The sequence below is a fragment of the Chaetodon auriga genome, chromosome 2 (assembly GCF_051107435.1).
Source record: "Chaetodon auriga isolate fChaAug3 chromosome 2, fChaAug3.hap1, whole genome shotgun sequence".
Lineage (NCBI taxonomy): Eukaryota > Metazoa > Chordata > Actinopteri > Chaetodontiformes > Chaetodontidae > Chaetodon > Chaetodon auriga.
This window is the reverse complement of record NC_135075.1, coordinates 24,433,583-24,446,548: the sequence shown is the minus strand read 5'-3', so window position 1 is coordinate 24,446,548 and position 12,966 is coordinate 24,433,583. Positions and strand designations below refer to the sequence as shown.

The window sequence follows — 12,966 nt, the reverse complement described above, 5'->3', positions numbered from 1 at the left end:
TTTTAAAAAAAAAAAACTTTTTCCAAATCAAATAATCACTCAATTAATCAAGAGGAGTCAGCAGACTGATAATCATTAGCTGCTGTGCCATTCAAAGCAGTTACAAATGAGCAGTAACCAACACCAACAGTAAAATCCAGCCTCTAAATGAATGCATGAGTAATAATAATCTAATGATGATTAATAGTATAATGGTCACAGGTGACATGTTTCTGCGGTGAGAACTTTTACTTTGATTTTATGTCACATGTTAAATGCGTGACTTTGACTTGTAACACAGTGTTTTAACAGTTTGAAAAGCCATTACTGCTTTTACTGAAGAAAAGGATGTGAATACCTCCTCCAACACTGTTTGCCCCTCCCTCACAGACATCTGAAGTGGACAAACATTTCCGCATCATTTTCCTTAGAATATTTGGGCGTCAGAACAGAAGGATTACCTGTTCAATATCCAATCCCAAAATCACATTTGCTGCCAAATAAACTGCGAACACTTGCCTCAGGGGCAGATTTTATCTCTCCGGTCTCAGGTTACAAAAAGGAGTCACATTCCAGCAATAATAGGCTCTCGCCCTGGAAGCCCTCCACCACACCGAGCCAAACTACAGCCAACCATGTTTCAGCAACTTTCCCAAACCGGCGTACCTGCTTTCCTACAGAAGAGGAGAAAAGTAAGCTCAGATTACCATCGGACATGTCGCCTGGACACGGAAAAGCCGCACAAGGTCCTACATGTTCTTGGCACCTCTTTGGAGGCAAACCTGAACAGGTAAGATGAAATGCTGCGCGGTGTTAATGATAATCAGGCCTGTCAGTTTCAGATCTACTATCATCTGCGTGCAGCTTGGAGATATTGTGATAAAATATGCATCCTGCGTCTTTTCACTACTGCGCATGCGTGCGCTCATAAAAATCATAGCAGTAAACTACTGATACAGTGATGTGACAAACAAAATTACCGCATTATTATTAGACCGTGATGCGTTATGAGCCATTTATGTTTTTCCTCTCATGGTTCTAAATGTGAACTTTGCTTTTAAATAAATAAAGACAAAGCACCTGAGGCGGTACAGAGGGGAAGAGTAAACAGAGAAGTGAATGAGAGATAGGTGACGGGGGGGGGGGGGGGGGGCAGTGGGCAGCTGTCTGACCAATCAGCGACCACAGAGGCTTAAACCCTCAGTACCTGCAGCCTTCATAATCGCTTGTTACTGCTCGTTGTTAGAGAGCAGACAGCGCGAAAGGCGAGTCGGCCTGTGCGTCTTCGCGCCCTGATAACTAAGCAACCGCAAGGTATTCGTCGTCGATACCAGTCTGACTGCCGCGCACTGCCGGAGGACAGCAGCCATGAGTCACCCCCGGACTCTCAGAGTAGATTATGACAAGACTACAACGGCTTTATGCGTGGTCGGATCGGAGCTTAACGTGAACCTGAACAGGTAGGGTTTTGCTCCACCTGTTGCCATTTAGAAAACACGCTCACACATGTTTGTTTTGAGTATTTTACACTGTTATTCTAGTGTGAAGGTCATCTTTTCTTTTCAGAAAACATTCACCTTTTTTTTCCTTCTGGAAATATTCTATTCTGTTCTGCTCTATTCCACTGGCTGTCACTGAGTTTACGTATAGGGCACGTGTCTCATTTCTTATTTTTAACAATATGAAGTGGTCACTAGACAACAGTCAACATCCAGAGCCAGACGTTTAGATTGTATCTATTGATTTACTTAAAAAAAAAACAAAAAAAAACACACACACACACACACACACACACACACACACACACACATTGCCGTAACGTGCTCAGTTGCCAGTTTGTCTATCGGAAATTAACACAACATGATGCAGCAGTCCTGCAATAAATCAATAATGTTCAGATTTTATTGAGACTGTTGGTGTTGATTCACTTTATGGTCATTTGGACTACAGACTTGTATCTAATAAACTTGCAGCTGAGTGTACAATAATTCCATTGTTAACCCGCATCAGCAGAGCTGTGGGCAGAATGTCACTTGTCTACAGATCCTGGCATCGGCAGCCCCAATGCTCTTTTGTACACCAGAGACAATCAACAGCCCTCTATTGTTGCTCTCCAGCAGAAGGCACTTTGTTGTCCCAAAGAAATGTAGGCTATACTTCCTGCCAAATACCAGTCCACAAGACTGGGCAGACTGGTCGGCACACAGCCTTCATTCCCAGGAATATTCAAAGATGAACGTCTGATATGATTTTAAAGGAGACTCTTGAGACCTTGTCATGTTAAAGGAAATAATTAATGGCTGCAATCATTACTTCTGTCCATTTTGTCCTTTATTTTGGACGACACTGGAGTTACACTGGAGTTACACTGGAGTTACTTACATACACTGGAGTTACTTGCATACACTGGAGTTACATTAGGAGGGATGTGTTCAAAACCTCCCACAGGAGGTACAATTACAGCAACTGATAAATCTTTCAGTGATCACTGTACTGTATGTGCACGTGAGCATTGTTTATTAAGACAGGTTTTACAGAGCAGTGTGGACGTACCCTTTAATGCTCCTTTAAGTTCAGCTGCCTATTCCTAGACAAATCTTTGCTAATGACATTACCACAAAATAGCTGACCGAGATCAAGTGTTAGTATAGTGATAATAATGATAATAAAGTTCATTTATAAAGCACTTACAGAGTGTTTTACAAAGTAATCTAAAAATAAAAACTACATGAGAACATCAGGTGTCTTGGTCTGTTCCTGGTCTTATGCCTTAAAAAGCTTCAGCTTCCATAGAATAATTCCAGGAGGCATCTATCATTTCAATCAGGCTCTGAAAGTGAGGCATGATGGGAATTTTACCACCCGCTGTTCTGCTTCTTTATTCTGCAGCTTTCTGTCTACAGCTTCATGTCATTTTTCATCCTGATCAGTTATTTTAATAAAACAGACATTGTGTGTTTAAACCACTTTGAGAGCTTCCAAGCAATGAAGAATATCGACTGACTAACTTTAGATCCTGACTCCAGCTGCTGCTTTGGATCACCAACTGTTAGGAAATTTGAGCTTGTGCCTCGCCCGCATACGCTAACGCTCTTCGTCACTTCTCACACTGTGCTTAGTAAAGCATGTCTGTGTTGTGTAAACAAGCCTTGACCTGCATCCAAATGCTGTTTGTCTTGGTCTCAGGAGCGCCCCTCCCAGCTCCAGGTTCTTCTCCGTGAAGTGCACTCCCAGTGTTAAGTACAGCATCAGCCCCCCGCCCCAGGAGACATCCCACCTCGCTCCCATCCCTCTCAATGAAAACTCGGTGCTACTCATCAGCATGAGCTATGCCAGTCACTTTGAAAATGACAGCAAGGTAAAGTAGAACAGAGGTGCAGAAGCAGTAAGTCATATTTCCTAATGTCAGTATGTGCTGAGGTATGGGATGGTCCACGATATGAGCCGCTCACAGAAGAGAAAATACAGCCATAATTTATCAGCATTCACATGAAGGACTTATGAATTTATTTTTGGCTAAAAGTGTTTTCCATGAAACAGTGTGACAGTGGTTTTGGAACAATTTTGCATTTCAGATATTGAATATGTGTTCGTTTCAGAGCCTGAAACCAAAACTTTTATGATTCAAAGTTTGACTAGAAATATATCAAGGTCAAGCTCACCTTCTGTGCTGCATTGGCTCCTTTTACTTCTTTAATGATTTCTGGCTTTTCAAATAATCAGAGATGTTCCACACTGAGCAGAGCTCAAGGGCTTTTCGCTTCGCAATGCACAGAGCAGCTCATAATTTTCATTCATGCCTCTTTAAGATTGTCCAACGTCATCTTGTACATATGAATGACACGTGCCTTTGTCTTATAAGCTGTCTGTCTGGTACTATGGGGAGAATAAAAAGGTGCTGGCGAGAGCTCTGCTGCACCTGACGGCTGTGGGTGAGTTGAAGCGCAATCAAACATTCTGCATTTTACATAAGAAATAATATATGTATATATCAACAGAGCATTAATGGAGTGTTCATCAAAATCCAAATATGACTCATATCTTCACTGGAGCAGATCTATATTTGGGTATCAACATCATTTATACACACAGACCTTTGAAAATAACACCTGCACTGTGATAGGAAGCGCTCTCTGGAATATTTTGGATATGCAAAGGCACCCTGTGATAAACAAAATGTGTCTGTCATGCAGAGATCTCGCTGGATGTGGATGCTGACAGAGACGGCGTTGTGGAGAAAAACAACCCTAATAAGGTGAGCTCAGATGTGGCAGTTTTCGACGGCAGTGCAAAGTCTGACAACTAATGAAGGAGATGTTTTCTCTTCTTTTCTTTTCCTGATAAACAACAGCAAGTGCAACAAAACGAACAGGCTTCTATTTGTGGAATCGACTCTTTGCTGCAGATTAATCATTTAAAGCGCTCCTGCTTCCTACTTAGATTTCAGAACTTGTCAGGCTGCAGACTGTGTTTAAGATAATTTCTCTCCATATGCCTGAACGGGCTGTATTCATGCTGTTGAACATTCACTTCACTTCACTTTCTCTCCTGATTTTTGATCAGAGGCAAAATCTTTCGGTGAATCTTTTATCGTCTCTTTGTGTTTCAACAGTTCGCGAGTAAAAAAGAAATGCAGAAAAGTTTCAAAAATGTTGTTTCAGAAAAGTGAAGAGTGAAATTCATGCACGTCTGATTTGCTGCCAGGGATCCTGGAAATGGGGCTCTAATGGGCACGGAGCCGTCCTGCTGGTCAACTGTGACTCAGAGCGGACCTACTGGAAGAAACTGGACAGCGAGCAGGAGTCAGTCTCCAGAGTGTCGGGTAAAATGGTTCAGCTCCTCGTTCACCAGTCAGATCTCTCTTTCACTCTCTTTCCTCCCTCTGTACCCTTCGTTTTTTTCCCAACTGTTGATCTCAGCCACTCGTATTTGCTTTTGCAAAGTCGGCAGATTAAAGAGGCGATGTGGTAAAATGGCTTGATAAAACTACAAATCTGGAGACCTCTGTGTGGGTGTAGAAGGCGGCTTCATAAACAAGGCCTCTCAGGTGACTTTGCAGTAATGAACCAGTAGAGCTGAAATTTGATAGTAAAAGCTGGTGTTATTCATTATGTGTGCTTATTATCTGCCTCCCTGTCATCATGAATATTATCCCACATTCACTGCAGTCCTCAGATTCAGAGTTAAGTGTAAAAGCTCATTGGTCGTATACTGTATGTTACATTTCAAAGTCACGGACTCTCTGTACACGTACAGATCTGAAGGACATGTCTGTCATGGTGCTGCGGACCAGAGGCCCCTCCAAGCTCCCAGAGGGCTACAAGCTCACCATGCACATCTCTCAGGGTGATGCAGAGAGCGTCCGAGTCTTCAGGTCCAGATGCTGTGACCCGGTGAAAAATAGCCTGCGTGAGTAGAGATGAGAGGTGTGAATGCTCTAGAACACATGATGTAACATGCATGTAATTCAGCTGGCTGGTGAAGACACTGTGTGTTATCTTATTTTTTTAATCCGGCCTCAGTGTTTCACCCTTGTTTGTGCTGCTCTTGCTTCAGCAGAGAGATTCCTCTATAAATACTTTGTGAAGGACTATCCACTGGTTCTGAGCAGCGAGGTCCTGTCACAGGAAGTGCCTTACCTGGGGGGTGCAGCGGAGATGGACTTTTATGTGGAGGGCCTCAGGTTTCCTGACAAAGACTTCGACGGGCTCATCAGCATCAACCTCAGTCTGCTGGAGCCCGTCTCTGCGGTAAGATCTGCAGCATGTTCACAGCTCCTGTCATGAGTTCACTCTGCTGTTTGATCATCTGTTTTGACTCGAAATCTTATGTCATACAGTTTGGGTTGAGTTTTCAACGACATATCCTTCCCAAAAAACTAATAGGTTATAGAATGAACTCGCATGCATAACGACAACATAACTGAACATGGTAGATTTTATGAATTGAACTGAAGTGACTGTGTTTAGTCAGGTTTAGATTCGTTTTATTGCTTGTGAATTTGAATTTATTTGGTCATATTAAATCACAAACAGACATGAGGAGAGTATACAACCTCATTCCAAAAAAGTTGGGACATTGAGTAAAACATAAATAAAACCAGAATTAAATCTTTGGAAACAAGGAGATGTTTTCTCTTATTTCCACTTCCTGATAAACAACAGCATGCAAAGTGCAACACACTGAACAGGCTTCTATTAGTTCAGTAAACTCAGCGCTAAAGCGTTCCTGCCGTTAACATTTCAGAACGTGTCACGCTGTTGACTCTGTATGCGATCACTTGTCTGTACATGACAAAGCAGACTGTATTCAGAGACTGTTCAGGTTAGTGTGAACCTGTTTTCCTGTGGAATGATCCAGATAGGTGTTTTTGCAGCATTCCACATCTTTCCCAGTCTTCAGTTGCTCCTGTCCCAACTTGTTTGAAACATGTTGCTGGATTCAAATCATCATCAAATTCAGAATAAGCAGATATTTACAAAAATCAATGAAGCTGATGGTCAGACATTAAATATATTGTCTTTGTACCATTTTCAACCGAGTATATGAGGATCGGCAAATGATCACATTCTGTTTTACTGATGTTTTACATGGCGTGTTTGGAATCGGGGTCAGCAGCCTCTCTCATGTTCTCACAGGGTCTACCTGAGACGCCCATTTTCACAGACAAAGTCGTGCTCAGAGTGGCGCCGTGGATCATGACACCCAACACCCTCGAGCCTGTAGAGGTGTTTGTCTGCAGGTGAGAGCAGCTGCATGAAGAATAAAGATGACGGTGACAAAAAATGCCTCAGCGTCACGTTACACTGTTACACATCCCCCTTCAGTTTAACTCCTACCAAGAAAACACACGCAAGCGATGATTCACAGCAACATCCACGTCTCTGCATTCTCTTTGTGATTTTACATTTACATCACTTTTGTTTTTTTAAAGACATTTTATTTTATTTGTTTTACCCAAAAGACTTTGGATAGCATTGCATTGTGAAATAGCAAGAAAATTGTGAAGTATTACATGGTGAGAACTTCGTCTCTGCGTGATGTCACTTTTTCAGCACATCTGATAACTACCAGTTCCTTAAAGGAATGAGGAACCTTGTTGCAAAGAGCGGTTACAAGCTGAAGATCTGCCACGAGTATATGAACAGAGGAGATCGCTGGATGCAGGTCAGAAAACACGCTTTCCTTTACATTTATTTAATCTGTGATCAGCAATCAAATGATGTTTGCTTCTCTTTTTCGGAGAATGAGACAAGTCATTAACCACAGTAACAGTGTCACAGGTTTCATAATAATCCCTGCATCATGAGACTAAACAGGAGGAATTACAGGAATATGAATGACATCAGTAGATTCACAGAAGATTCATCAGTGGATTTCACAGAAAAGACAACTGGAACTTTTTTTTTTAAGTGTAGTGTGAATTTATTGTTATTAAAAACCTAAACTAAACTAAAATAGAAGGCTAGTAGGAATATAACTCATATTCCATGCATTTTTCAGGATGAGCTGGAGTTCGGCTACATCGACTCACCTCACCAGCGGTTTCCTGTCGTTCTGGATTCCCCTCGAGATGGAAATCTTCAGGACTTTCCATATAACGAACTGCTGGTGAGAGACGGATTCAGTTCTCGAGTGTTTGGAGATCCAAAATGCTTTGGAGGGACATGGAGACGTTCTGATAGCATCTGATCTTAAAGTCCCCCTCCACTCAAAAAACTGGAAGTTTGACCTTCCCTGTGAATAATAACGTATGTGCTGAGTTTGACAAGAGGAGGCTCTCACCTCAAATGAATGTGCAAACAGGATCTTGCGACATCACATCTGGTTTAGGTGTAGTTTTGAAACCTCAAGCACGCAAACTGGAGAAAATAGTTTTCATTGAAGCATGGTGCATGTTTTGTGCAGCAGTTAAATGATAGAGTATTTTCATGTGTCCTGAAACATGGCTGGAGGGGATCTTTAACCACCTCTGTGTCCTCAGGGGCCTGATTTTGGCTACGTGACGAGGGTGGCCGAGAGAAAAGACGTGAGCAGTCTGGACTCGTTCGGTAATCTGGAGGTTAGTCCTCCCGTCACGGTGAATGGGAAAAACTACCCGCTGGGCAGAATCCTCATCGGAGTGGCCTTCCCTACGTGAGTTTGAACAGATCCACAGATGAGACTGATGAATGAAGAATACGAAACATGAGTGTATGAGCATGAATACATCCAGGCGACACAGTTAACAGAACATGCTAACATCTCTCGCTTGAAGGGCAACCAAAGGGCGGAACATGACCAAAGTGGTTCAAGACTTCCTGTGGGCTCAAAAGGTTCAGGAGCCCATCGCCTTGTTTTCTGACTGGCTCATTGTCGGCCACATAGATGAATTCATGACTTTTGTCCCTGCACCTGACAGAAAGGTAAATACTCCCACATAAACTGCTGAGCTGAATATGAAATAGCTCCATGACAGGAAGCTGTTAGCTGCTCCGGGTTGATATTGACAGGCCGTTACATACATCGTGGGACTGTGTAAACTCTCAGGATCAGAGACAGCCATTGTTATCTTTGTCTCTTCTGTTTCTGTGCGTAGGGCTTCCGGCTGCTGCTGGCCAGCCCGGACGCAGGCTACAAACTATTCAGAGGTTTACAGAGTGACGGACACGGACAAGCCAAGCTGTTTGAGGGTAAGCCCACCTTTCACAATATTATCTGTGGAAAATCTGCTCAGCCTCATTTAACTCTCATCATTCTGTAAAACGCCTCCAAAAAAAGGTGTGGAAGATGAAGAACCGGTGACAGTGGATGAGATACTTAATGATGACAGTCTCCAAGCTGAAAATAACTACGTGCAGGTGAGTGAGACTGTAAGGTTCGACTGAAGCTCAGAAATGATGAAAGACGACTACAGTCTGTGAAAATCCAAACCCAAAATCTGGCTTCTTGCTCGGGATGTGCTGTAATCTCCACTGTACGGCCAAAGGTGTGTGGACAGCCTTTAATATGCTGCTATAACAGCCTCCACTCTATGGAAAGGCTTTCCACAGGATCTGGCTACAGGGATTTTCTCCCTTTCAGCCACAAAAGCATTAGCTGGTCGACAAGGCCTCGCACACTGTCAGCATTCCAGTTCATCCCAAAGGTGCTGGATGTGGGTAAGGTCAGCGTGCTGTGGCATTAGGATTCCCCTTCACTTGAACTAAGGGGCTATGGCTAAATAGTGAAAGACAGCCCCCAGACCAAATGTTGCAGTTGCGTTTAGGCAGCAGTGTCCTCCAGGCATCCAGGCACAGGACGATTCGTCCATCAGAAAACCAAGTAATAAAAGAAGGATTCATCAGCTCGGGCGAAACGTTTCCACTGCGAGCCTGACGGCGGAGCACTTCACTCCGCCCGAGCCAAAATTTGGCATTGTTCCATTGTCTTGCATGCTGTCGCTTGGCCATCTGTCTTCAGCCATTATCAAGTTCCAAACAAATGTGCTTCGGCATGTTCTGCGAGCTTAGCCCAAAGCTTCATGTAGAGCTGTTTTCTCTGCCGCATGTTTGCACTTCTGTAACAGCAGGACGGATCTGGAGGGCAGACATTTGACAAACAGATATTGATGGAACCACAGTGGAAGTTACTGAGCTCGTCAGTCTGACGCAGGTTTTGTGAGCACATGTTTGTTAGTGGAGATCACATTTGCTTGATTTTATGGACCTTTAAGCAATGGGTGTGCACATAGTCCACTGTCCATATAGTTTTGGCCATGTAGCGTACTTTTGGTTTGCAGCAAAAGTAGCCCAGCAAAAGTCATCTTGACTACTGTCACACGACAAACTGGAAAACTGTTTTTCTTTGCTTTGTTTTGAGCACTTTGAAAGTTTAGCTTTCAGAATTGCTTTACCAGTAAGAGACAAACCAAGGTTACAGAACGCAATGACTTGTGTATTGTGCACTATGTGTAATGGATGAGTGTGTTTTTTTTTCCGGCTGCTCTCCCCCAGAGCTGCATCGACTGGAATAGGGATGTACTGAAGAGAGAGCTGGGCCTGGAGGAAGAGGACATCATCGACCTGCCGATCCTCTTCAAGTTAGGGTTAGAGGACAGTGACAAGTACAGAGCAGCGGCTTACTACCCTGACATGGTGTGTTCAGACATGCGTAGCTGGGATCATTTTGAAATGGGTGCGTCCAGTTGAAGAGGCATTAAATCCCGTCCCATCTGTTTGCAGGTGAATATGATTGTCCTGGGGAAAAACCTCGGCATCCCGAAGCCCTTTGGCCCCAAGGTGAACGGACTCTGCGCCCTGGAGGCCGAGGTGCGCTCCCTGATGGAGGGCCTGGGCCTCAGCTGCACCTTCATCGACGACTTCGCCTCCTACCACAAGCTGCTGGGGGAGGTGCACTGTGGCTCCAACGTCCGCAGGGAGCCGTTTGACTTCAGGTGGTGGAACCTGGAGATGTGAACGAAAGCTGAGCGTGGATGAGGATGGCTTAAAGAGGCAGAAAGAGGGGCTGCTTCCAGAATACTTCATCTTTTAGGGAACAACAGCTGCTTGGGCTTAGGGTTGGAAGAAATATGTTTCTCGTCATTGCCTTGCATCATCTCTGTGCCTTAAAAGCCTGAAATGCTTAATTTTCTTATCATATTGGAATACGTGACACTTTTTTCTGAATAATGCTGGGGGCTGATCTATTTTATGCATCTTCATCTTTATTAAACATTTTTGCTGGCTTTATTTACAAAAAGGATGAAAAGCAATATTTACAAACAAGTCTTTTGAACAAGGGCTTAAGCAGACTGTCGACAAGAACAGAAATACAATCATTTGAATCGAGCACATAGAGGATTCACTCCCAGTCTTGTTGTGGTTTGGACCGGCTGTTGGCGTACAGTGCAAGCACAGTAAGATGAATGGTACCACATAGTGATGTGCTATAATAATACAGAGCCACAAGAGGGCGCACTTCAACTACTCAAGCATTTCCAAAGTCCAGAGGAAAATCATTTGAAATCACATCTTTTCATAAATCAGTTTAAAAGGCTGTAATACACAAATATGTAATCATTACAGAAAATCTCTCTCTGTATTTTTCTATGACATTTTTCTGTAGAGTCGAATGCAAAATGTGACTTTGTTCAGATTGATCTGTCGCTATGAACAGCTTGATGGATACAGTAAATAGGCTGTTTTGCATTTGGTCCAGTGTCTTAAACCTTTTGTACTTTTACAAACTATAAATGCTGTCATTGCATCACTGCAGACAATAACGCTCATGTCCACTTCAGTCATATCGCTGAAATAAAACATGTCAGCTCAACCCGTAGTCGTTCTTTCCCTCACAACCGAAGACAGGAACAAGCTTTTCCGCTCAGGAGAGGTGAGCTCCTTCAGACACAGTATCACCATTCATTGGAGCAGATATGTACAAATAAATACATATTTGCCTAGTTTTACATTCAGTTGCCAGCGGGCAACACAGTGCCTTTAAATTTGACCCTCCTTCAAAGCAGCTCGCGACACAATCATTAGAAAGGCAACTTCAAGACGAGTCACAGTGTAATTCTTATTCAGCAACAAATCAGGTTTTTTAAAAGGTCAGCGTTTTGAAACAACCGAAATTGTAGTGCTCGGGTCACGCAGATATATCACATTTTACAAATAACGTAGGAAACTGGCATTTGGCTCTCTATCAGCGATGTGCACTGCATCTGGAGATGTTGGCTGGTTTTCAATAAAACACAAATCACAGGGACAACACCTCAATGTCACGCATGGCACCAGTGTACAGAGGAGAGGTTTTTGGCAAGCAGATTTACACCATGCACAGTACTGTTGTACACACGGGCGCACACAGACATCAAATCAACAAGTGGTGTGTGACGAGGAGAGTTTGGAGACAAAGGCTTAAACAGCAGAACCTTGAAGTGTGGATTGAGGATGCATGTTGCTGGTTGGGGCACGACAGCAATTTTTCCTCTAATCACAAAGCATCAATAAAAATAAAAAAAATCTTTTTTTTTTCCTTACAGGCTCACAATTTCATTTCGGATTTAAATATTGCAGGTGCCTTTTTCTGTGGTATATTCCACCTTTCAGCCACCGAGGAAGAAGGCGGCTCATGCTATCACAGCCACCAACAACAGCATCACAGAAGGACCCTCCATCAAAAACAGGACAGGTTTACCGAAGCTGTCGTAAAACACGATGAATATCCACTGCAGAGTACTCAGAAGAAGAAGAATAGATCATCAATAAACCACAAAAACTGGCCCGACAGACAGCCACACACGCACACACACGCACACACACACGCACACACCCGGTACATCAAAGTTTAACCCATGTACAATATCACAGTGGGATGTGAGGCTGACATTAAAAAAAACAAACATTTTCCTCTGTAGTGCAACTCTCTTCTCCATCGACCCACTGTTTCACAAGCTAAACACCACTCGTTTGATCGGTCTCCACTTCTTCCACCACTCTGTCAGCTGAAAGATTAAACTCCTGATCTTTAAAAGAGGACTCACGACATTTCAGTGTTTACAGTCAGAATTCAGAGCTTACTGGCCTGAAGGATGAGCAGGCAGCCATTGTTACTCTGCGAAGCCAGCTGACAGATGACAGTCAGCCGTGATGCTGCATGGGAGCGGCGGCCTCGTTTCCTTTGCCTGGAGCTTTCAAGGAGGGGTCCATGTGGAGCTGGAATGAGGGCAATAGGTGGGTACATGTCCATGGAGCTGGGTGTCTGTCATGACAGGCAGCAGATCCACGCCACGCATACAAGGGAGGATCTGTCAGTCTCTTTATCGGGCTTCTAACTCTGCTCCTCTTCTGCATCAGGGGTGGGGGGAGTTCACATGCCCTTGGCTTGTTTTTAGCAAAAGATGCCTCTTATGGGAATGCTGAAACCGAGGAACAGACATGGGAATGATGAAAAAAGAGAAGCAGGTGAACAAGAGGTCAAAAGGTGAGAAGTAGAAAGCAAATGAATAAAAGGAAAAAAATCTTT

The 12,966-nt window shown here is 43.5% G+C and overlaps 2 protein-coding genes across 19 annotated transcripts in view; one reads left to right on the top strand and one right to left on the bottom strand.

Moving 5' to 3' along the window:
• Positions 1-436: 436 nt before the first annotated feature.
• On the top strand, positions 437-11,271 carry padi2 (peptidyl arginine deiminase, type II). Of its 4 annotated transcripts, none has more exons than XM_076742424.1 (16): positions 437-769; positions 3,166-3,337; positions 3,842-3,911; positions 4,173-4,234; positions 4,684-4,801; positions 5,236-5,388; positions 5,536-5,729; positions 6,618-6,721; positions 7,035-7,146; positions 7,483-7,590; positions 7,964-8,115; positions 8,237-8,384; positions 8,558-8,651; positions 8,740-8,819; positions 9,954-10,094; positions 10,182-11,271. In XM_076742424.1, the coding sequence occupies exons 1-16, from the start codon at positions 615-617 to the stop codon at positions 10,413-10,415; spliced, it is 2,097 nt and encodes a 698-aa protein (XP_076598539.1). In that variant the 5' UTR covers positions 437-614; the 3' UTR covers positions 10,416-11,271. The 4 variants fall into 4 exon arrangements, with proteins under 4 accessions (XP_076598539.1, XP_076598511.1, XP_076598521.1 ...); XM_076742396.1 differs by having other exon boundaries at positions 547-769; positions 5,539-5,729; XM_076742406.1 differs by lacking the exon at positions 437-769 and adding an exon at positions 1,134-1,439.
• The window catches only part of rap1gapb (RAP1 GTPase activating protein b), a 95,361-nt gene continuing 93,036 nt past the window's right edge, over positions 10,642-12,966 (bottom strand). For 14 of the 15 annotated variants that reach the window (XM_076742327.1, XM_076742364.1, XM_076742336.1 and 11 more), the window contains one exon: positions 10,642-12,859. The gene's annotated coding sequence lies outside the window, so the exon portion shown is untranslated. The remainder of the gene's footprint in view (positions 12,860-12,966) is intronic. The other variant, XM_076742383.1, reaches the window with a different exon arrangement.